This window comes from Rhincodon typus, chromosome 4 (genome assembly GCF_021869965.1).
Source record: "Rhincodon typus isolate 14 chromosome 4, sRhiTyp1.1, whole genome shotgun sequence".
NCBI classification, from domain to species: Eukaryota; Metazoa; Chordata; class Chondrichthyes; order Orectolobiformes; family Rhincodontidae; genus Rhincodon; species Rhincodon typus.
The window spans coordinates 64134320-64159955 of NC_063335.1; the positions used below are offsets into that span (position 1 = coordinate 64134320).

Below are 25636 nucleotides of genomic sequence, written 5' to 3' on the forward strand. Positions count from 1 at the left end.
ATTGTTTTGGAGAGCATTGTTTTGGAGAGCATTGTTTTGGAGAGCATGTCTCATAACCTTAACCTGAATTTTTGAAGAGGTGACCAAGAAGGTAGATGGAGACAGAGTGGTAGACCTTGTCTACATGGACTTTAGCAAGGCCTTCGACAAGATTCCACATGGTAGACTAGTTAGTAAGGTTAGATCACATGGGATCCAAGGAGAGGTAGCCAATTGGATACAAAATTGGCTTGACAGTAGGAGACAGAGGGTTGTTGTTCAGACTGGAGGCCTGTGACTAGTAGCATGCTGCAAGGATTGGTGGTGGTTTGTCATTTATATAAACTATTTGGATAAGAACATAGGAGGCGTGGTTGATAAGTCTGTGGATGACATCAAAATTTGTTATAGTGGACAGTGAAAAGGTTTTTTATGGGTAAAATGAATCTTGATCAACTGGGCCAATGAGCCGAGAAATAGCAGATGGAGTTTAATTTAGATAAATGTGGGTTAATCGTAGGACCCTGGGGAATGTTGAGCAGAGAGATGCAAGTACAAAGTTCCTTGAAAGTGGCGTCCCAGATGGATGGTGAGGGGAAGGTCTTTGGTACATTTGCCTTCATTGGTCAGAGCATTTGATTACGAATTGGGATGTCATGTTAATGCTATACAAGGCATTGTTAAGGCCACATTTGGAGTACTGCATATAACTTCTGATCACCCTGTAATAGGAAGGATGTTATCAAACTGCAAAAAGTGCAAAAAAGATTTACAAGAATGTTACTGAGACTGGAGAGTTTGAGTTCTATGATGCTGGATAGACTGGAGCATTTTTCCCTGAGTGTTGGAGGCTGAGTGGTGACCTTTATAAAATCATGAGGGGCATAGATAAGGTGAAAGCCAAGGTCTTTTCCCCAGGACAGGGAGTCCAAAATGTAAAAGGGACCTGAGGGTCAACTTTCTTTCACAGAGGGTGGTGCGTACATGGAACGAATGTGAAGTCATACATTTTGGTAGGAGTAATAGTAAAAAGGATTATTACTTGAATGGTAAAAAGTTGCAGCGTGCTGCAATGCAGAGGGACCTGGGTGTCGTTGTGCATGAATCACATAAGGTAAGTCTGCAGGTACAACAAGTAATTAGGAAGGCAAATGGAATTTTGTCCTTCATTGCTAAAGGGATTGAGATTAAAAGCAGAGAGGTTATGTTGCAGCTGTACAAGGTGCTGGTGAGGCCACACCTGGAGTACTGTGTGCAGTTTTGGTCTCCTTACTTGAGAAAGGATGTACTGGCAGTGGAGGGGCTGCAAAGGAGGTTCACTAGGTTGATTCCGGAGTTGAGGGGGTTGGCTTAGGAGAGACTGAGTAGATTGGGATTATATTCATTGGAATTCAGAAGATTGAGGGGGGATCTTTATAGAAACATATAAAATTATGAAGGGAATAGATAAGATAGAAGTAGAGAGGATGTTTCCACTGGCAGGTGAAGCTAGGACAAGAGGGCATAGCCTCAAGATTAGAGGGAGCAGATTTAGGACTGAATTGACTGAATACAGCTAGAATGTTTAAAAGCCATTTGGACTAGTAAATGACTCAAAGGTTTAGAAGGATGTGGGCCAAATGTAGGTATATGGTACTAGTTTGGTTTCAGAAACTTGGTTGGTGTGGATGAGTTGGGCCAAAGGGTCTGTTTCTGTACTGTATGATTCTATGACTCCAAGTGGACTACATTAAAGGTAGGGGAGGCAACAGCTTAGTGGTATTATTGCTGGACTGTTATTCCAGAGGCGCAGGTAATGTTCTGGGGATCCAGGTTCAAATCCTGCCGTGGCAGATGTTGGAATTTGAATTCAATAAAAATCTGGAATTAAGAGTCTAATTATGACCGTGAAGCCATTGTCGATTGTCAGAAAAACTCGTCTAGTCTACATGTGACTCCATACCCACTGCAATAGGATTGACTCTTAACTGCCCTTTGGCTAGGCCAGCATTTATTACCCAGTGATTCACTTATCCCATTTTAAAAAGAAATGTCACCCTCGTCTACACATCTGGTCACTTTTTTTTATTCAATCAAATTGATCAGACGTGACAGTCTCGGCATCTATTTCTATATCTCTGCCATAATAAAGGCCAGTGCGATAAATTTCATACTTATTTATTGCACTATTTCTCCAGTAGAACATCTTTGTATTTTGTAAAAACATTGCTCTTGAATTTTACCTTCTACTGTGTATGAAAATTTTGAATGTAATACGGCACAGAGAATCAGTCAAATCCAATCGGCCTTTCTCCCTCTGTAATTTTACTGTGTTGCAAATACAATCTTCAGAGATCCTTAAAATTGACCCCAATTGTTCCTAACCAGACTTTTGAATCAACAATCCCAGTCTCTTGTGAATAATCATTCCAGACACAGATTTATATCTTGAGCAAAAGATTTAGCAATTTGTGGACAAGACTATATAACTTCAGAACAGTAAAATAAAACAACAAAGCAAACCTTTGTTTTCACCCCCATTCACACAAAAGACAAACAAGTTAAGCTTTAAATAAAACAAAATAACACAACCGGCCAGATTACTTAAGTGGTTTTCATGATGTGTTGTTACACAAGCATAGGTGATGGTTTCCTGGTTGATTTTGTTTTCTGAAAATATTGATCAGTCACCCTTATAGTTCACCCAGGTGAACATCGTAATACTTATAACCTAGCTTACTATTCTCTGAGTTTCTAAGAGCTGCTCAGGGCATGTTAGGCAGGGAGCTTTCAAACCTCTATACTGTAACACTATCAGCCAGATTCCTTCTCAGAAAACAGTCCAAAACTTAATTCAAACTCTTACCACTCCCTGACAGACTAACCGTCTCTTCCACAAAGTCCCTGTTACCATTCAACATCTGCCTACTGCTTGAGCATAAGGTCTTTTCCAGACATGCTGTAACCAATTCATAGGTACTCACCTCATTAACAGCCAATTTCTGCTATCTGTTTAAACACAATATTCTTCTCTCATGAAGTATCTGCAGAAGCTTTTGATCAGGAGCCAACCTGCAATTACCTTCCAGGCCTAGCCTCTCAAATAAACAAAAGTTTGGTCTGTTAACCCAAACTATTATCCAATGTCAATAAGTCCTCTTTAGCTCTGTTCCCAATTTCCAGCTCCAAACAAAAATTGATAAAAGAATAAAAATCGTGAAAATCACTGACCAGTCTAGCAAATGTTTGAACCTATTCAGTGGCTGTCATTATAACATGTTTGTCATTTGTAAATTTTATAATTAGTGAGGGTTTTCAATGACATAAGCAATGCAAAATGGGACAGGACTGTATTTTCCCTTCTACCAACCTTGTAGACACTGAATTTCAGGTTGTTTCCACACAATGTAAAACAGTTGTTCCACCCATTTCATCTTCGACCTTATCTAAGCCCTTTATCAAATCCTGCACAATTTCCTGTCTCCAAAGAGAACAATGCCAGCCTTTCCAATCTAATGTCGTAACAAAACCACATCCACTTCAACACGTAGATCCATTCTGATCAATCTCTCGAGGACCTTGGCATTTTTCTTGAAGCACAGTGACCAGAACTTAATGCCTTACGTGCCTGTCCAGAGTTTTCTAAAGGTTCAACATTCCATTCCTGATTGTGTAATCAACGCCTCTCTTTATGTTCTTAATGTTGTTAATCTTACGCACAACTGAAGCTAACATTTTGCCAATAGGACCTTTTCGAAAAAAATGTACAACTTGAGATCCAATTTGAACAATCCTGATCAAAAGCAGCATTGTTTTACACATAACCATCTGTTTCCTGCCTTGTTTATGGGAGTTCCTACAAAGAGTTATGAACAAAACTTAACTGTTGAAAGGAGCAGTTGGTCCTCGAATGTTTAGTCTTCTGGACAATACGTAGCCTTAAACGCACAACAACAAAAAATACTTATAGTTGTCATTCCTGTTGTTACTGTTTGCGATGACTTTATACGTATATTTTCTGCTATGTTTACTGATATAGCAGGGATTACATTTCAAAATAATTTGTTGGCTGAAGTGTGTTTTTTGGGTACTCTTTGGGCTGTAAATGCAACATTAAAACATTTCTATTCTTTCCTGAATAAGCATTTATTTTTTTTCTTGGTTTCACATTTACTTTATTGTTATGTATTAGTCTAACCAATGACTTGGAAAATAATTATTGGACATTTACTTTTAACTGAAAGAAGAGATGTCATTTCCTGCATTTGCTATACATAAATTGTTCTAATAGGGCAAGATTTTGTTTGTTCATATAATGCGAGAAATCATACAAAGCTCCACGATTTGTTAAGATCATGGCTGATCTGTTTTGTTTTATTCATTTGTTGAATGTGGGCATTTGGCCTAGAGGGCATTTATGAGTCAGTCACATTGCTGTGGGTCTGTGTTTAAGCCATACCATGTAAGGATAATGGATTTACTTCTCAAAAGGACATTAGTGAACCACATGAGTGTTTACAACAATCAGTAGTCACTTTGAAGCTTTTTTAAATTTCAGATTTCATTTATCAAACTAAAATGTCAGCATCTGCCATTGTGGTATTGGAACCCATGTTCCCAGAACATTACCACAATGCCTCTGCAAACTCCACATTCCCATCTACCCCCATAACTTTCCATTTGATTGATGAACAAGGGCCTGTCTACCTCTGTCTTAAAAATATTCGATGACCTCACTTTTACTAACATCTGAGTTGAAGAATTCCAAAACTGTACGATCCTCTATAGAGAGAGAACCACCTTATCTCAGTCCTAAAAGGGCAACTCCTAACTTTAAATCCTAGTTCTGGAGTTGCCCACAGAAGGAAATGACCGTTCCACTTCCACCTTGTCAAAACCATTCAGAAGATGTTCAGACTGTTTTCATTAGGGATAGTTAGCTATATTCTTTTTAATTATACCTTTCTCTAGTTGGTGTTGTTCAGTGTTTCCATTCATCTATTTTTGTCCTATAAATTATATTTTTGTATATTTTCAAGTTAAATTTTCCTCAACTGCTTCATGTCTCAATGATGTCTGAAGTTGCATCGTGTTTTTCACAGCTTATAATTGACTGCAAAATCATTGAAAATTTACAACACAAAAAAGGGGCTGCTTGACCCATCATGTCAGCACCAATGTTGTGAAGTAAAGTTCGTACAGTATGTAATTGAATTAAATATGGGAAAATCTTCCAAAGTTCTAATATTTGACCAAGTTGAATATTACTACTTGAAGCACATTCTAATGCATGTGACCTCAACATTGCCAAAAAAAGTTTGTGTAATTCACCTGTTACTGCTGCTTGTTTACATATATTAAGGGAAAAGAATTAAGAAAAAAATGTAATTTGAATGTAACTTATTTAAACTCTTTGCTGGTATCTGATGGTGGCATTTTAACTTTTAACACAAGTACTTCTAACTTGCCAATCAATTAATTAACAAATTCTAAGTTTTATGTCAAATGTGCTACCAATTTTAAAAAAATGAATTTATTTTGCTTGCTTGTAGACATTACAAATGAAAGAAGAGGAGAATAAACGTTTAAATCAAAGATTGGTATGTATTCAATTTGGGCCACAAAGCAAATAAACAGTTTTATTGGGCCGGACTCATTACTTTAAGGGCAACAGATTCAGAATTAACCCTATCATGAGCTATTTTAATTCCACTGTTCTGTAGAGAAACTGGGGAAGTGTAGAGAAGAGGTGAGAAAAGTAATATTTCTTGCAAATTTGCAAGTGCTGCCAGACTTTAAAGTTGTTTCTTTCTCCTCATAACATCAGAGTTTGAGATTTATTCAAAGAAAAAAAGCAACGAACAACTTTTTCTTAATATTCCTTTACATTTTCTTAAACTCGTTTTATTTCTACGCAAGTGCCCCACTGTTCAACATGGATTTTTCTGAATTGGGATTTTTAAAAATGCACATACCTGAGAATTTCATATTTTAAAACTCTTTTTGGTTTATCATACCTTTTTATTATCCTATTTTGAGAAGCTATTTGCTGGTGATTCCAGGCATGTAATTATCTAAACTTTTTTGGCCTCTTCTAAAACATCTAGAAACTATTAGTAAATTTCAAATTATTGAGGACCTGTCAGTTTGGAAGAGATATGTATTGAAGTAAATGAATGCAGTTTATATGAAGCTAGCATGTATTTATTTGTTATATAAAATTGGTTGCTAAAGAACATAAATGCCACAGCTTTTTTTAAATATGGTGTAACATTTAATTTTGCTAGCCATTTTGCAGTTTCTTTTTCTAGGCTATAAGAACAGTGTGATTACTAGGTAACTGTAAAATACCTACCCTTTAACTGAAAACCCCTAACACTTATAGCTATGCTGAGCAATCAAATAAGGAATGGTGCTACGCAAATAATTGGAAATAGTTAATGATACTAAAGATTTTTCAGTGACAATAACAAGGTTTGCATTCCTCATGCAGGAGACTGTATTCGTATGGTACTGCTGTCAGAATGGAAGCATGATACGCACAGCAATTTGAGGGGCTGTTTTACGATAATACTTGTGCTGTTTGTATTTTTTGCATATCCTTGATTACTGAATAAGGGGAAAAAAGTATTTTTGAAAAGAGCTTTGGAGAATTTATTAGGAAATGCATACTTATTGATTTTTCTTTTCGCCATTGACTTTAAAAAGTGTTGCATGTTGTCGTATCTGGCATATTTTACAGTTGAATATTTATCTGCCTGTATGTTTGTTCTAAATAATTATATGTACTCAGAATTTCCAGCTCTTTTTTGTTTCCTATTTCAGCAATTGATTTTTCGGTCAATTGTAGGTCTTTCCATTTAATTTTTAACCCCAAAGTGCGTTATTATTTCTCTGAATGAAAAATGAATTCTAACTAATCTCAAAAATACCTTGGGATAATATTTTGTGCTTCTTTTTATGTTAATAGTTACCAAAAACTTTTCTCTGAATCATTTTACAAATTATATCACCACTAAAATATTTTGTTTGAACTTGTTAGTCAGTAAATTAAAAATACCTGAAAGCATAAGAGTACTTCTACAATACTATACAGTTATATGATGAAGAATCATCATTAAAACAGATGGGCAACTGCTTTATTTAATTCTTTAGTGCCCTCATAATAACAAGAAACAACAAATGTCAAATTTACAAAAGGCTGCATTGTAACAGACACCCAGTGTTATTCCATGTTCATCATTTGGTGTAATCCTGTAGTGTTGGGGTGTTGCGTCTCATTTGGTGAGTCTAAGTTGCTGTGGAAGCATATACTTCTGCATGCATTTTGTACATTGGAGCTATGGATAGTAATAGTTGATGGCCAAAAATGTTTCTATGGTATGGCTGATAAGGAATTTCTCCACCCTTACTGCTTTCTATTGGTGTGTGCTGGAAGGATTTCCAGGTAAATATTCAAACTGTCTGGCCATGGTGGGAATACATTTTCTTTGACTGACAAGACCTAGGGCAGGACTTAGCATCTTTGCCACTGAGCTAGATCGTCCATGTTATCTATTTCGCCAATCCAGTGATCTTGCAAATAATCTTTTGTTTCTACTTCCATGGCTAGATGCCCTTTGGAACTGCGATGTGAATTGTGTAATGAAACTTTCCTCCTTCTTTTCATATTAATTGGACATCCCAAGAAAGAAATCTGTTACTCGGTGATGGCAACCAAGGGCATGTGCTAATTTTACGGTCATTAGTTTTTTTTTTATTCTTGCAGGGGATGAGGGCGTCGCAGGCTAGGCAGCATTTATTGCTCATCCTAATTGCCCATAGGGCAGTTCAGAGTCAACCACATTGCTGTGTGTCTGGAGTCACATGTAGGCCAGACCAGATGTGGATTGCAGTTTCCTTCCCTGAAGGACATTAGTGAACCAGGTGGTGGGTTTTTCCAACAATTGACAACGGATTCTTGGTCATCATTAGATTCTTAATTCCAGATATTTTATTTAATTCAAATTCCACCATCTGCCATGGTAGGATTCGAACCTGAGTCACCAGAATGTTATCTGGGTCTCTGGATTAACAGTCCAGCAATAATGACTGGGCCATTGCCTCCCCCTAGTTGAGAATCTTTGTATGTCATCTTTAAAATAGCTTTCTTTATCTCCAGTTATATGAAGATCAATATCATCAACTCTTAAAATACCTCCAGATTCAGTCATTACCTTGCGCAAGAAATGTTCATTACAAGTTCATTTGTGATGTTTGGGACACTGCAAAAGAATATAAAATGAGCTACATATGATCATTTCACATTCTATTTAGCAGAATTGAAATGTAATAAAAGTGACTCGCTATTTCAAAGGAAAGTAAATATGAACATTTGGAAATTCAATTGAACTTCAAGCCAATCTGAATAATGGTTGTTAAATTCTAGGCTTTGTTTGTCATGGTTTTGCTAATTTTGTACGTTACCAGTCCTTTGACATTTTTTCGGTGTTATTGACTACATACTGATCACATTATTTCCCTTTCAAATTGCTTCAGCTGTTTTATAATGAATCCTCTTAATTGGAAATAGTTGGTAGTACAGAATATGACTTGCTGAAAAGTCATGTTTTGTGAATGTTTTTCATCTTGCTTTCATCAGAACAATGTATGAGAAATATCAATGTAAAGGGAACCCAACATCTTTGCTTTGTGAAAAGAATATTGACTGGCAAGTGGAATGCACTAATTAATGATGACTGACCGTTAACTGTCCAACTTTACATAAATTTTAAGCCATGTGGATGACACTGTTAGGAAAAGGCATTGATCTGGGAAATTAACCAGGGTGGCTGTTGCTATGTTGAGTTGGAGCAGGTGCATTTGTATATGCATGCTCATTTTGTTTTGAAGGAAATGATTACGTGAATCAATACATGTCTATAGGTTCCAGTACATGCAAGTATTAGAAACTGCAAGCACAGCTGACCATCCAAAAATGTTACCATATTTCTTCACAAACTTGATTATTTGACAAATGTTGTCCAGTTGTGGAAGGACACCTAATATTGGACAGTGTTGTGAATTTTGCAAGCCTAGGCTGGTTGGATATGTTCATACCTTATTTATTGTCGACAGCTGAATGGATATGCTGTTTGATACAATCTGCCAGACTTTGCACGTGCGGTCTGTAAAGTCAGCATCCTCCATTTACTAAATTACTCATCCTTGTGATGGGCACAACGTCTTTCTGGCTTGATGACAGCATTGTGTTAGTGGTGAAGCCCATCATGTTGGCGCCATATAGTGGCTAGCTTCATCTGTTGCTGAAACCTTTTGGTTTACCCTAGAATGGTAGGATTTCTCAATCAGCACTTTCCTCTGAATTCAGTATCAATATGGATTTCTCTTTCCTTGAGTATTTTTGGCAAATGATCCTGATGAGTACAAGACAGAAAGTTTCAACAAAATGTCTTTTTGCAGCAGTCCTCCAGGATCTAATTGTATTGAAGGTCATTTTTACATGTCACTTTGTGTCAGTATTTGAAAACTACACTAAAATGAATGAAAGAATATTGTTAAGATGTGTGTAATGCTAGTTCTGTTATACTTTTATATATATTCTATCAAAAGATAAAGCAATTGTAACATCCTTTACTCTGACATTTATATCAAGCTAATTTTAAATTTAACCATGAAAAAACACCAATATATTATTAGCTAAAAAAAATTGTGTCTGTGACTAGTGTGATTCCAGGAGGTATTTTAAGATGGATTATATTTTAAATTGGAATCTTTACAAATTGGAGCCTTAATTAAATGGTGCAAAAGCTACACAACTCTTCTATTAAGCAGTGACAAAAATCAATTATAGACATCTTAAATTTTTCAAGTCTCTAAATATTGTGTAAATTTGTTGCTTAAATGTCAGGTTTGAAATTCACATGGACCTAATTCTTCAGGCATATGTTAAGAATTGCATTTTTTTCATCAGTATGAGTAGTCAGAAGAATGTTTAGATAGGTGGACTCTAGTTTTTCTGAATTATGTATTATTTTTTCCTAAATCAAATGAAACTGGCAAAACTTCGAGATTCACTTTGAACACTTCAGTGCCCATAAGAACCATACTTGAAAATACCAATTTAGGAGATAAATGCATTAGCATACACCACAAATAGTACTGGGTTCTTGTCTTTCTTTATTTATTTTTAATTCAGTTTTGCTTTGAAATCTCTTGCAGTTTGTAGCTTTGAGTAATGTTCACATCAGGTTTTTGTGCCAGAATGCAAAATCTAGGGATTTTAATTTTTCCAAACATTGACTGGGGCTACTAAAGTGTTAAAGGTTTAGATGGTGAAGAATTTGATAAACGTATTCAAGAATTTTTTCTGTATCAACATGTGGAGCTCCGATTTGAGAAAGAGTAGAACTAAACTTTCTTTTGAGCAATAAGGCAGGGCAGGTGACTGAAGTCAAAGTGGAGGAACACTTGGGTCTAGGAATCATAATTCTATTTGTTTCAAAATGGTTGTGGAAAAAGATTAGTCTTCCATAAAAGTTGAAATTTCTTGATTGGAGTAAGGCAAATTTTAATGGTATGAGGCAAGAACTTTCAAAAGTTGACTGGAATAGACTGTTCTTGGGTAAAGGGATAACTGACGTGGGAGGCTTTCAAGGGTGTGATAACAAGTTCAGAGGCATTATGTTGTTGTAAGGATGAACAGTAAGGCTGGTAAAATTGAGGAACAATGGATGAATAAAGATATTGAGGTCATAGTCAAGAATAATAGTATTATTTTAGATATAGACAATTTGGTTAAACTGAATCTCTTAAGAATGCTCTTACACTCTCTCTCTTTTCTTTTCAATATTGATTTAAGAAAGAAATCAAGAAGGCAAAGAGGAGATATGAAATGGCATTGGCAGATAAGGCTAAGGATAATCCAAAGGGAGACCAGAAATACATTAAGAGCAAGAGAATAACTAGAGAGAGGGTAGGGCCCTCTAAAAATCAAGAATGTCATCTTTAAATTGAGCCCCAGGAGACTGGAGAGATACTAAATGACTATTTTGCATCAGTTTTTACTGTGGAGAAAGAAATGGAGTTTGGACAATGCAGAGGAATAAATTTTGATGTTTTAGAAACCGTCGACATTACAGAAGAGCAAGTTCAGGGTTCTTGGAGAATGTAAAGGTGGACAAATTTCCAGGACCAGGTCTAACGTATCCCAGAACATTGTGGGAAGTAAGGGAGGAAATTGTGAGAACCCTTACAGAAATATTTGCATCATCTATAACTACAGGTGAGGTGCCTGGTGACTGGAGGGTAGCTAACATTGTACGTTTAAGAAAGGTTGTAAGGAGAAACCGGGGAACTATAGACCTGTGAATCTGACATCGGTTGTGGGTAAATTATTGGTATGGATTATAAAAGATAAGATTTATGGGCATTTAGAGAGGCAAAAAATGATTTAGGAATAGTCAGCATGGTTGTGTCAGGAAGATCGTGTCTCACAAACTTGGTTGAGTTTGTTTTAGAGGGAGTTACCAAAAAGATTGATGGTAGAGCAGTAGACATTTACTTGGACTTTACTAAAGCCTTCAACAAGGTTCCGCATGGTAGACTAAGTAGTAAAGTTAGGTCATGTGGGATTCGGACTGAGCTTGCCAATTGGATACATAATTGGCTTAACAGCAGGAGACAGCGTGGTGGTGGAGTTAAAAAAAACAGAAGTTGCTGGAAAGGCTCAGCAGGTCTGGCAGCATTTGTGAAGAAAAATCAGTTAGTGCTCCTCAGGAAGGGTCACCGGACCCAAAACGTAAACTCTGATTTTTCTTCACAGATGCTGCCAGACCTGGTGAGCTTTTCCAGCAACTTGTGTTTGTGTTCTTGATTTAGAACATCTACAGTCTTTCTGTTTTTATTTAGTGGTGGTGGAGGGTTGCTTTTTGGACTGGAGGCCTGTCACCAGCAGTGTTCCACAGGGATTGGTCCTCTTTTGTCATTTATATAAATAATTTGGATGAGAATATAGAAGGCATGGTTAGTAAGCTTGCAGACGACACAAAAATTGGTGGCATTACAGACAGTGAAGAAAGTTTTTTCTAAGGTTACAGAGCGATCTTGATAAAATGGGTCAATGGGCTGAAAAATGGCAGATGGAGGTCAATCTGGATAAATGCAAGGTATTGCACTTTGGTATAACAAACAAGGGAAAGGCTTATACAATTAATGGTAGGGCCTTGGGTAGTGTTGTAGAGCAAATGGACCTAGGGGTGCAGGTACATAATTCTTTGACGTTTGTGTCACATATTGACAGGAGGTTAAAAAGGCGTTTGGCGTGCTTGCCTTCATTGCTCAGTCCTTTTGAGTATAGGAGTTGAGCAGTCCTGTTAAGGTTGTACAGGACATTGGTGGGGCCTCTTCTGGAATACTGTGTCCAAAAGGAAGGATATTATTAAACTGCAAAAGGTTCAGAAAAGATTTGCCGGGATGTTGTCAGGTATGGATGGCTTGAGTTATCAAGAAAGGTTGGATAGGCTGGGACTTTTTTCACTAGAGCATAAGAGGTTGAGAGTTGACCTTTTTATAGAAGTTTATAAAATCATTAGGGGTATAGATAGAGTTAACGGTAGATTGTCTTTTCCCCAGGATGGGGAATTTCAAGACTAGGGGCACACTTTCAAGGTGAGAGGAGAAAGATTTTAAAAAAAGACATGGGGCAGACTTTTTTACATACCAGGTGTTTGCGTGTGGAATGAACATCCTGAGGAAGTGGTGGATGTGGGTACAATTACAATGTTTAGAAGACATTTAGATAAGTACATGAATAGAAAAGGTTTGGAGGGGTATGGGCCAGGAGCAGGCGGGGGGACTAGTTTAGTTTGTGATTATGTTCAGCATGGACTGTTAGACCAAAGGGTCTGTTTCCGTGCTGCATGACTCTGATTTTATGACTTTACGAGTACAGAAAATGATTAAATCTGGAATTGAAGATAATCCAGAATTGATTGCTATATACAATTGTTCACATTCAGATTCTAAAGCTGAGGCTGTGAAACCTTTTCCCCACTTTGGCTCCATTTTAACTCTTGAAAATTGCTGCTACCCAAAATATGAAGAGGTAGCTAGGCAGTCATTTTGGAGGCACTGGTGAGGTCTTGGAGAAAAGTCTCTTATGACACACACTGATTTGATATTGCATAATTAAAGTGCCACGGAACTGCCTCCCAGTACTGTTTCACCAGAACTTCCACAGTCACCATTGCAGTCTCCAAGTTGGCAACACCAATTGCTTGCCCCACAACTGCAGTGGGGAGCTGTTATTCCAAATGAAGATTCAAGGCACTGCATTCTCCTCAGCCAACCTCGCTTCATTGCTGTAATGCCCACCCTGTATCTTCAATTTTATATATCCTTCTGCTACATACAGTTTTATAACTGAGGCCCACAAGGAAATCTGCCAGTTTTGTTGCTGAGCTGACCAGTAGGAAGTGTCCCTGAGTAGCTTCTGGGAGAATTCATATATTAATTGATTTTGATGAAGTATAAAATATTTTTTAAAGAAAAATTGCATTAAGGTTGGGAAGAAGTAGCAAGCAATATTAATGTCACCTATATGAACCAGGAACAGGCATGAGCTGTTCAGCCACTTGAGCCTGCTCTGATATTTAATAAGATCATATTTGATCAGATTTTAACCTCAAATCTGCATTCTCATCTTAGCTCTGATAACCTCACACCCCCTTAAAAAAGATCTACCTCTGTCTTTTTTAAAAAAAAACACATTTGAAGGGTCCACTTTCACTACCTTGTCAGGAAGGAAGAGTTCCAAAGACACCTAACTCTCTGAAAAGAAGTTACTTCTGACCTTTAAATAGTTCCAGATTTTTTAATAAAAGGAAATGTTCCCTCCACATACACTACGTTAAGACTTCTCAGGATCTTGCTTCATTGAAGTCACCTCTTACTTTTCAGCTCCAGCCTTTTAATCATAATATTAAACACCCCGCCCCCATCCCAGGTATTAATGTAGTATTCCAACTGCAGTCTCAGCAGTGCCTTGTATAATCAAAGCATAACCTTCACGGTTTTATTCAACTTCCCTCACAATAAATGAAAACACGTTATTAGCTTTCTTTGTATCAGAGATAGTAGGAACTGCAGATGCTGGAGAATCGGAGATGAAGGGTCCAGGCCCGAAACGTCAGCCTTCCTGCTCCTATGATGCTGCTTGGCCTGCTGTGTTCATCCAGCTCTACACCTTGTTATCTCTTATTAGCTTTCTTAATTGCTGCATCTGTATACTAACCTTTTTATGATTAGGGCATAAAAACGCAGATCCTTCTACTTCTCAGAGCTCAGGAATCTCTTGCCATTGTTTCCTTTTTATTGTTCCTACCAAAATGGAGAACTTCACATTTTGCCCATTTTCCTCCATTTGCCACATCTTTGCCCACTCACGTAACGTATCTATATCTCTTTGTAACCTCAATGTCCTCTTCACAACTTGCTTTCCTATTGACATTTCTCTCAGCAGCAAATTTGCCAACAACACTTTTTGTCCCTTCATCCAGGGCATTTGAGTAAATTGTACACAATTGAAGTTTCAGCAGCAAACCCTGTGGCATTCCACCCATTACATTTTGCTAATCTGAAAAAGAGCTATTTATGCATATTTTCTGCTTCCTGTTGGCCTACCAATCATCTTTTGATGTCAATATGCCACCCCCTACACCAGTATTCATGAGCAGCATTTGATTTTTTAAAGTTCATTCATGGAATGTTGGTGTTGCTGCCTGGACCAGCATTTGTTGCCCTTGAAAAGGTGGTGGTGAGCTGCTGCCTTGAACTGCTGCACTCCATTCGGTATAGGTACTAACAGTAGGAGTGCCAGGATTTAGACCCAGTAACACTGAAGGAATGGCAATTCTATTTCCAAGTCAGGATGGTGAGTGGTTTAGAAGGGAACTTCGAGGCAGTGGTGTCACCGCGTGCTGCATTTGACCTTCTAGCTGGTAGTAGTTGTGGATTAGGAACTGCTGTTCTCCGGTGGTTCTGCTTTATCCCCAGCAGATGTTACCCATATGCCAGGCAATGACCATCTTCAAGAGAGCCTATCTACCAGCCCTTTAGACTTACTGACAGTACCATCACTTAACCCCCCCAGTTGACATATGTTTCTAGTCTACCTGAATCAATCACATTCCATGGCTATAAAAGCAGATGCAATGTTGGGTATACACTATTGATTGAATCACCACTTGAAAACTTTTCCACCATTTATAAGGCACATGTCAGTTGTTCAAAGGAATGCTTTTCACATGCCTGCACAAGTACAGCTCCAAGAACACAAGTTGGACCACCACTCAGGACAAAGCAACCCACACCATAGCCACCTATGCATTAATCATTACATTTGTCACAGTAGCAACATTATTTATTGTCTACAAGACAGACACACTGCGGCTGCTCACCAAGACTTCCTCAACAGCACTTGTCAAATCCACAATGCCCGTTGATGGAAGCAAGCACATGGGAAATTTACACGAACTAGATATCGTCTCCATTTCACATGTTTTGAAAATAGTTCACCATACCAGTATCGTGATGGATCAGAATGACTAAATAAGCATCAATCATATCTCAAGCAGTAGATTCCATCTCCTCTCTCCTAATCACTCGCTGTGCTATAAATGAGAGCTTCCAGTCATTTACATCTGATTTTTGCCAGATGGTGACCTCTACTACTTTCGTCAATGGGAACAGTTTTTGCCTGTGTCCAAATTTCTCATAATTATGAGCACGTTTAAGACAAGTAGGTAAACACACGAAGGAAATGTGAAAGGATATTGGGATATATCAGGGTTAGATAATTAGATTCAGCCCAAACAGCAAGCTCTTTTATTGTGTTTTGGCTGCAATATCTGAAGTCTATTTAACAAAATCGCTATATAATAATTACAACATTTCTTGGGCTAATATTTGACTCTTTGATTTTTCAGATGTCTCAGAGCATGTCTTCTGTATCTTCCAGACATTCTGACAAAATAGCTATTCGAGAGTAAGTATTTCCCAGTCGTTAAAGTGTAGTGTCACCAAGCTATTTATTGGTATATTTTAAATTGTACATGTACATTTTTTGTAATGTATAAAGAAAAACTGATTTGCATAACTGCTGGAAGACATCAGAAGGTTGGAATGTATAAGTGTTGGTTTATGAAAAGGTTTTTTTACACTCTTAGTTCCCCTTCACTGTATCCCTTCACCACACATCCCAAAAACAGAATCATTTAAGATACTGGCTCAGACGTCATCATCACCAGTACCCGCAAACTTTCCATGAGATTCTTTTTAAATGAAATTTTTGTCTTTCGAAATCCAAAACAGCACGACTAGCTCCAGTGGGGAGCTGGGGCTTTTGTGAACAAGGCAAGCAATTCTATAAGCAGTTTCTAGAAAAAAGGTGTAGAAAAAAGGTGTAAGAATAAGGGATTTTGCCCATCCAACCCACTCGCCAATTCAACATGATCGTTGTTGATCCTCTATCACAATGCGATTCTCCTGTTCTCTCTTGTACCTCTTAACACTTTTAGCATCTAAAAATCTCTATTAAATAGTCAGTCAATTGGCCTTCACAGGTTTCTGTCGTAGAGATTTCTAAGTTCACAGCTGTCTGAAGAGCTTCCTCGTCATCCTAGTGCAAAATGGCAAGCCCAGTATCCTAGCACATAACCCCTAGTCCTGTCAAAATTTTATAACTTAGTTACGATTACCTCCATTCTTCTAAACTCTACTGAATACAAAGCTAGTGAACCTAATCTCTCTCCATATGACAAATCTGCCACCCTGGGAATAAGTCTGGTGAGTCTTCGTTGCACATCCTCTTTGGAAAGTATGTCTTTTATGTTTTTTCTTAGAGATGGAGAGCAAAGACACCGCATTCTAGCTGTCTCCCCTAAGGTCTTCTGTAGCTGTAGTAAGACTTCCTTTTTCCTATGTTCAGATCCTTTTACAATGAAGAACAGCATACCATTTGTCTTCCTAACTGCCTGCTGCACCTGCGTGCTTGCTTTCTATGACTCGTGTACAAGAACACCAAATTCTCTTTGCACATCAAGATTTTCTAATCTGTCACTGTTTAAATGAAAGTTTTTCCTGTCGGTGGGCAACTTAACACTTCTTAAATTTGTTATGACTGTTGGTCAGAATCCTGAAGTACTGTGGGCATTTTTACTCCCTCTTGTCTGAGGAAAGTGCTACTGATTTACGTTGCAGTAAAAAAGACTATTTTAAGTGCACACTGGTTACTGTTGGAGGCATAAAATCAAAAATTCCATTCCCTCAGGAAATGGCCTGGTTAGATGTACCTGGAATTTGAAGGCTTAAGCAGCTTGCTTTTAACTAGTGACATGGACTCTTAAGTTAGAAGCCACTTAAGAATATTTTTATGACCTAATTCTCCTTGAGTTTAAAAACTCCATATCCTTTCCAATAAAAATGCACCTAAGGAGATAGAATGTGACTGGGTAAAGGCAATTCACCACACTGGCTGATGATTGAGTTACTCCACAAACTTCTAATGCAGAAGAAACCTTCCCCTAGTCATCCCAACCAAATAGAAAAGATGGTGTGTGAGACAGGAAATTAAGCACCCATGAGAGAGAGGGAAATGACAGGCGGCTCATCAGGACACAAAAAGGATTTAGCTAAGGTAAAAGGTGAGGCCAAGAAGCCTGTCTGTTTTAACTGCCAGTGGGTAGAGCGTGTTGAGGCCAACTATGGGAAGCTACAGGGAAAAACAGCCAAATTTATCAGGACACATACACCATGTGCAAGAATAGGAGTCAGTCAGATAGCATAGCAGACCAGGCTATTTCTCTGACTTCAGCGGTGAATCCTGTAAAGGTATGCATGAGAGTGCAAATGGTTTTAAATAAATCCTTGAGTACCATATTGTTCTGGGTTAAACGAGTAAAGCTGCAGTGAAACTGAGGGATTGCTTAGATCATGTGAAGCAGCCTACAGTATTAAGGGCGAAACACTCCAGTTGTACTGGCTGGTTCCATTGACTGCCAGTAAGAAGGAAATCTGCGCCTTTATATCTCCTGATTGGTTATACCAGTGTGGAGTCTTGCTGTTCAGACTCTGAAAGGTGAGCTGAAGCATTTCAAAGACTGAACACGTAGTGGCAAGCTTATCTAGTTATGCAGTATACTTAGACAACCTTCTAATGTACAAAGAGCCTGGGAAAGGCTAATAGTCCTCTTCCAGAAAATAGCCAGCGGACATAATGGTCACCAAAGAAAATTTGCTAACACCCAAGGGACATACGTGGGACCCATAGTGGATTAAGGTTGAATATTGCCCGGAACTGCATAGGTGGAAGCAGAAGCACACCTCTCCATTATACAACAAAAAGGAACATCACGATGTTCTTGGGAATATGTAGGTTCTACTGAACGTTTGTCCCAAACTTCTGCACAGCAGCTATACCGTTAGCTACGATAGGAACTAGTGTGGTTTATGATTTTATGTTTGGCATTGACCGGTTGGACCAAAGGGTCTGTTTCAGTGCTGTATGACTCTGATTTTGAAAAGCCGAAGGGAGTTTTAACAAGTGAGCTTGTGCTTACAGCTCCAAATTTTAAAGAGCACACAAGGTGACTATTGATGTGAGTGACATTGCAGTATGGGCTATTTTCCTTCACCTATGACAAATCCAAAATAGAGAGACCAGTTGGGTCCTTCTCCCAAATAACTCCATAACCAACAAAAAAATGGCAGTTCACTGTGGTTTATTAGTGGCTCTCATACTTTGTGAGGTATTACCTAAATGGGTACAAAGAGACCACATTCGTACTGACCACTATCTGTTATCTCTTGTGAAAAGGTTCAAGACCCAGATCACAATGCTCTTCCATTGGTGTTTATTTCTTCCAACCACCTAAAATTAATTCTCATTGCCAAGAAATCAAATGTGGAAGCCCTGTCCTGAACTTCAAGAAACCAAATTAGCCTTGGCCCATGTTATCTTTACTGTTCTAAGAGAATAAATATGAGAGTCGGTGTGTTTTCTCTCTTTTTTTATATATTTAATTCTATTTTACCATTTTGTAATGAAACCAGAATGCATTCACATTTCATTCATGATGTCAGAGAAGGCATAATTGGGTCAGAACCGCAAAGTACTATAGATATTTTCAACTCCAAACTCCTTATTTTGAGAAAGCTGATACAGTCAAAGATGTCTATAACAACAAAAGACATAGGAGCAGAAGAATGCTATTTATCCCATCGAGTCTGCTCTGCCATTCAATGAGATCCTAGCTAATCTGATAATGCTCAACTCCACTTTCCTTAACCATAGATTTTTAATCAGTAAGGGAATCGATCTCGGCATTGAATGTATTTAAACACTCAGTCTCTACAATCCTCTGTGGTAGAGTTCCACAGATTCACTACCATCTGAGAAAGAAATTCCTCTCACCCTGTTTCAGGTGAGTGATCCTTTTTCTGAGATTATGCCCGCTACACCTAAAGTCTCCGACAAGGGAATACAACCTTTCCTGAACTGCCCTGTAAAATACCTAAAAATCTTATGTTTCAATAAGGTGGCGGTATAGTGGTATTTGGTTGGGAGGGAATTGCCCTAGGAATCCTCATCATTGACTCCAGAGCCCATGTAGTCATGGTATTAAGTTAAACATGGCCAAGGAAATCTGCTGATCACTACAAATTGTCCTCTCTCAGCTGATGAATCAAAATTCCTCCATATTGAACAACATTTAGAAAGTGTGTCTGGGTAAAATGCTGGTATGTAGTTTATGTAGTTTAAAGGCAGCTGAAACTGCAACTTCTGGATTCTTACATTTAGCTGCACTTGTGGTTAGCAGAAGTTGCTTTCAATATGATTTTTTTTTTAGTAATTGAGAGTACTACCAGCTTTTTTCATTATTTCTGCAGAATCTGGGTCATTGACATTTTGCTTAGGAATGTGGGACAATTGATTTCTTTTTTGCCTTTGTTTTGCTGTATTAGATTATTGTACTCTTTATTGTTTATTTCTCTGAGGCAGTAAATAAAACTATTTCCTCCTGAGCACATGGTGAAGGGATTTGATTTCTTGAATTGTCTCTTTTATTTGCATGCCATTGAAACAAACTAACTTGATCAGTTCTCACTTCAGCCTCTGGATGGAGTGATTCACTTCAACATGATAAGGAATCAGACTGCAAGAATAGCTGCTCTGGTATGAAAATTGTTACAAAATTGGAACAAAGTTCTCCAGAAAAGCATTTGGCTTTACATTTTGAACAAGGTCACATTTTAATCATTTGTAAAAGTACAGATATGTCATTGCTTTGATGTAACCTGTCAGTAGAAATGAAGATGATGCATGTTAATATTGGGCAAGCCAAACTGGACATTTACTGTGGATATAAATTTTACAAGACTGGTCTTGCTTTGCCTGATGCAATGGTTTGGAAGTAAAATAAACTTTAGCTGACTTAGATGCGCTATTACCCAACATTGAAACAATCAAAATGTTTATTGTTTCATTTTTCTGTACATTTTTTACTTTTCTATCATTAGTTCTAAAATTTGGTTGTTAATATTTTGATCGTGACATAATGGCAGTAATATTACCTATTCTTTACCTATTAGGGGAAGGGGAGAGAGGAGAGAAAAAGTTCATTTGCCTTTAGGAAATCTTTGCACTGATCATATTGCTGTTATTCAGTGTGAAAGTTTCAGGTGTAAGTCATTGACTCAACTTTCATGGGTATCTTTCTGTCTTGCTTGCAGTCTATCCCCAAGAAAATAAATCTCAATTGTCTCACTAAAGCATGCTGTAACACCATAGCTCCACATCTCTCACCACCTGCCATGCACCTCTGCTATTCTTAATTTGCTTCTATAAATGTTGTCTGTTATTACCTCAAACAGTTTTTTTTACAATATTCTGTATTTTCTGAGTTATCTACTTCTATTTGAATAGTTTTATTAACCTTTTTAAGATCAAATATTGTTTCTCCACTCCATTCTATGCTATTTTTAATATCTCTGCAAGTCTGTTGTTTCCACTCAATTCAGATGATAGTTACTGCTTCTGTGTAGGCTGTCCTTATCCAGAAATGGATTATATGGCCCTTAAAATATGAATCCTTCCCAAGTGACCAACCCTGCAGCTACATAATATTTCAATTTTCCTTTCTGAACCCTGCCAAACTTTATGCATGGGATGCAGTGCAGAGACTACCAACTATTAGATGGTATTTTTAAATCCATTATTGTTTCAACCAAATGTGGAGGGTAAATAAATTCTTGTCTTTTCACTTCTGAAATTTGATGTATCAAAGTTTTCCATTTTTAAACAGAAGCATTCAAAATGTTCTAGGACATGCATTACTGCTATGAAGAACAAATCACATGTTAAAAAGGTTGCTTTAAACTAGCATCTTCATGTTGATTAATGCATTATAAATTATAACAATTACTAAAATTCTAAAGCTCATTTTTGCAGTTTTGAAACACCCACGCTAATGTGAACAAACAAGATACAGGGCAAGGGCAGATTTTTTTTTTTTTTAAATTATGGTTCTTAACTAAAGGTATTATATGTTCCACTGTTGACCTTGAGTCTTGGTAGGTTGTGGCTGGTAGTTCTTAAGATTTTTAAATTGATTCCCAGAGAGTCTTGTGTTTGAGTGATAGTGTCCCTACCTCTGGGCCAGAAGGTACAGATTCAAGGATGTTATGCCATGGAGGTGTATCATAACACATCCAAACAGATTTCTTTTAAAAAAGAAATCCAGAGTCTTCTATGGGCAAATAAATAGTAAAACACTGGTAAATGGGAGAGTTGGCTGATTAGGGAGCAGAAAGGAAATTTTCAACTGTGGGTAGAAGGCATGGCTGCGGTGTTTAATGAACATTTTGTATCTGTCTTTATTAAGAAAGAAGTTATTGCCCACATGGAGAAAGCGGAGATAGTTCGGACACTTGAAGTCTTTAAACTTGATAGTTATTTATCTGGTCATCTGTACTTAAATTTGATAAGGTAGCAGGACTGGTTGAAATCCATATAAAGATATTGAAGGTGGCGAGATTGTGCCTCAAATTTCCAATCGTAAGTTTCCAACCTTGCTTATACTCGCATGATGCCAGAGCACTGGAGAATTGCAGATGTTATATTCTTGTTCAAGAAAGGTTGTAAAGATCATCCTACTAACTTTAAGTCAGCCAGTTTAATCTCTGGGTGGTGACACTCCCAGAAATATTAATTTGGTGCAGAAGTAATAGTTAAACAAATGAGTTAATTAGGGAAATCTAATGTGTAATGCTTGAGGATAAATTCTATTTATCTAATTTGCTGGAGTTTTTGACGTGGTAACAGAGGGTTGAAATCACAAAGCCATTGATATGGTCTACATGACTTTACAAAAGGCTTTTGACGGTACAGCACAACAGACCTAAGGGCACTTTTAGAACTCTTAGATCAAAGCGAACAACTTTGACAAATTTACTGTTTGAAAGAAATCAAAGACTGATAGTGAACTGTTGATTTTTGGACTGAAGGAAGGTTTATAGTGGATATTTCCAGGGATCAGTGTTATTACCTCTGCTCTTCATGATGTATGTTAATATATTAGGCCATGGCATAGAGGCACAATTTAAAAATGTCATAGTCAGAGGTCTAACGTGTAGAAAAATGCCCTTTAAAACCTATTAAAGTCAATGCTGGTCAAAAACAAGCACCTAACTATTCTAATCCTATTTGCCAGCACATGGCTGATAGCTTGTATGCTTTGACATCACAAGTGCATACCTATCCTCCTTTTCAGGCCGTCATTTCCACATTCCCAGCAGCCTTTGGGTGAAAAAATATTTCTCTGCATCTCCCCTAAACCATCTTCCTGTTACCTTAAATCTCTGCCACCAGTCATTTATTATTTCACCCAGGGGAAAAAGTTTCTTTCTGTCTACCTTATCCTTATCCAAGAACACCTTAACTATATACTTCCTCCTCCATCTGTTCTGCTCTAAGGAAAACAACCAAAGTTTATCTATCCAGCCAGGTAACATCCATGTAAGTTTACTCTGTACATGCTCCTGTGCAAGCACATCCTTCCTAGAATGTGGATTACAGAACCGTGCACTATGATCTAGCTGCGGCTTAACCAAAGTATTGTACGTTTCCAGCATAACCTTCCTACTCTTAAACTCTACCTCAGCTAATAAAGACCAGTATCCCATATGCCTTCTTAACCACTTACCCACTTTGTCTACCTAGATAAAGCAAACCTGCAAGAATTGTTTATTAATAGGTGACAGTATAGAACTGCAAAAGGACGTAGATAGGGTTGGTGGAATGCATGGACAAGTTCCTGAAGCGTTTTTATTATAATATTTCAAAAACAGTTTTGGCACTTCCAGAGTTTTGTTGAAAGGCTGAAATTATAAATACATTGTAATGTCCTGTTTTTGTGAGACGTTCTAATGCATTTATAAAGTGTTATAAAGGTTTGCACTAAACATCAAATAATAGGTCGCCATGGCAGAGAGTTAACGTGAAGATATCTGGACGATAATAGAGTTTATACATTAAAGTATAGTGTTGTATAAGTTGAAAGCCTCAAGGATCTGTACTAATTTTCTGAAGAAACTTTGATCTTTTGAAGCATCATTTTTCCTACTGGTTATGATCTATGATTACAAGACTAGGAAAATGAACATGGATAACTGAAACGTGTTCAGTATTCATGGAGTATCCAGTGCTTTTTGAGCACTTGGTGACTAGAGCAACGGATAACTATGATGAAAAGCAAATCAAGTTCCATTTTTATGAGATAACAACGTGTAGAGCTGGATGAACACAGGCCAAGCAGCATCAGAGGAGCAGGAAGGCTGACGTTTTGGGCCTAGACCCTTCTTCAGAAATGGGGGAGGGGAAGGGGTTTCTGAAATAAATAGGGAGAGAGGGGGAGGCAGATAGAAGATGAATAGAGGAGAAGATAGGTGGAGAGGAGACAGACAGGTCAAAGAGGCGGGGATGGAACCAGTAAAGGTGAGTGTAGGTAGGGAGGATGGACAGGTCAAGGGGGCAGGATGAGGTTAGTAGGTAGGAGATGGGGGTGGGGCTTGAGGTGGGAGGAAGGTCAGGTTAGAGCGGCGGGGATGAGCTGGGCTGGTTTTGGGATGCGGTAGGGGGAGGGGAGATTTTGAAGCTTGTGAAGTCCACATTGATACCATTGGGCTGCAGGGTTCCCTGCAGAATATGAGATGCTGTTCCTGCAACCTTCAGGTAGCATCGTTGTGGCACTGCAGGAGGCCCAGGATGGACATGTCGTCTGAGGAGTGGGAGGGGGAGTTGAAACGGTTCGCGACTGGGAGGTGCAGTTGTTTAGTGCGAACTGAGCGTAGGTGTTCTGCAAAGCGGTCCCCAAGCCTTCGCTTGGTTTCCCCGATGTAGAGGAGGCCACAACGGGGACAGTGATACAGTATCCCACATTAGCAGATGTGCAGGTGAACATCTGCTTGATGTGGAAAGTCGTCTTGGTGCCTGGGATGGGGGTGAGGGGGGAGGTGTAGGGACAGGTGTAGCACTTCCTGTGGTTGCAGGGAAAAGTGCTGGGGGTGGTGGGGCTGGAGGGGAGTGTGGAGCGGACAAGGGAGTCACAGAGAGCGTGTTCTCTCCGGAAAGCAGATAAGGGTGGGGAGGGAAAATGTCTTTGGTGGGGTCGGATTGCAGATAGCGGAAGTGTCGGAGGATGATGCGTTGGATCCGGAGGTTGGTGGGGTGGTACGTGAGGACGAGGAGGATTCTGTTTTGGTTGTTATTGCGGGGACGGGGTGTGAGGGATGAGTTGCGGGAAATGCGGGAGACACGGTCGAGGGCATTCTCGACCACGGGGGTGGAAGTTGCGGTCCTTGAAAAACGAGGACATCTGAGATGTACGGGAGTGGAATGCCTCATCCTGGGGGCGGAGGCGAAGGAGTTGGGAATAGGGGATGGCATTTTTGCAGGAGGGTGGGTGGGAGGAGGTGTATTCTAGGTAGCTGTGGGAGTCGGTGGGCTTGAAATGGATATCGGTTTCTAGGTGGTTGCCAGAGATATTTTTTGTTCCATTTTTAAGACCTTTCCATTTCACATATTTCAATCTAATTCCACATACTTTACATACCTTCCATAACTAGTGGCCATTCTCATTGTTGGTCTTCCTTGAACAAGCTTTTTATTTTCATTCATTTGTATGATGTATGCCGTGTTGGCAATGTTATGTTTATTGCAAATCCCTCATTGCTACCTGAAATACTATTGTTCATTGGTGAAGGTACTGTCAAAAACTGGTGGTAGGAGGTATAGGATTTTCATAGAATAGAACCCTACAGAATGGAAGCAGGCAATTTGGCCCATCGAATCCACACTGACCCAGCCCCAACCCTGTCTCCATAACCCTGCATTTCCCATGGTTAATCCACCTAGTCTGCATATTCCTGTTCACTATGGGCACTTTAGCATGGCCAATCCACCTAACCTGCACATCCTTGGATTGCGGGAAGAAACCCGTACAAACTCGGAGAATGTGTAAACTCCAAACAGACAGCCGTCCGAGGGTGGAATTGAACCCAGACGCCTGACCATCATGCCATATTTTGAACTGAGAGTGAAAAAGCAACAACAAAATATATC

General features: G+C 38.6%; 1 protein-coding gene across 1 annotated transcript in view; it reads left to right on the plus strand.

Moving 5' to 3' along the window:
- Nucleotides 1-25636, plus strand: part of rb1cc1 (RB1-inducible coiled-coil 1) — a 181448-nt gene that overhangs the window by 122112 nt on the left and 33700 nt on the right. The window contains exons 19-20 of the mRNA XM_048596119.1: nt 5511-5558; nt 15945-16003. Coding sequence (XP_048452076.1) covers nt 5511-5558; nt 15945-16003 — 107 coding nt within the window. The remainder of the gene's footprint in view (nt 1-5510; nt 5559-15944; nt 16004-25636) is intronic.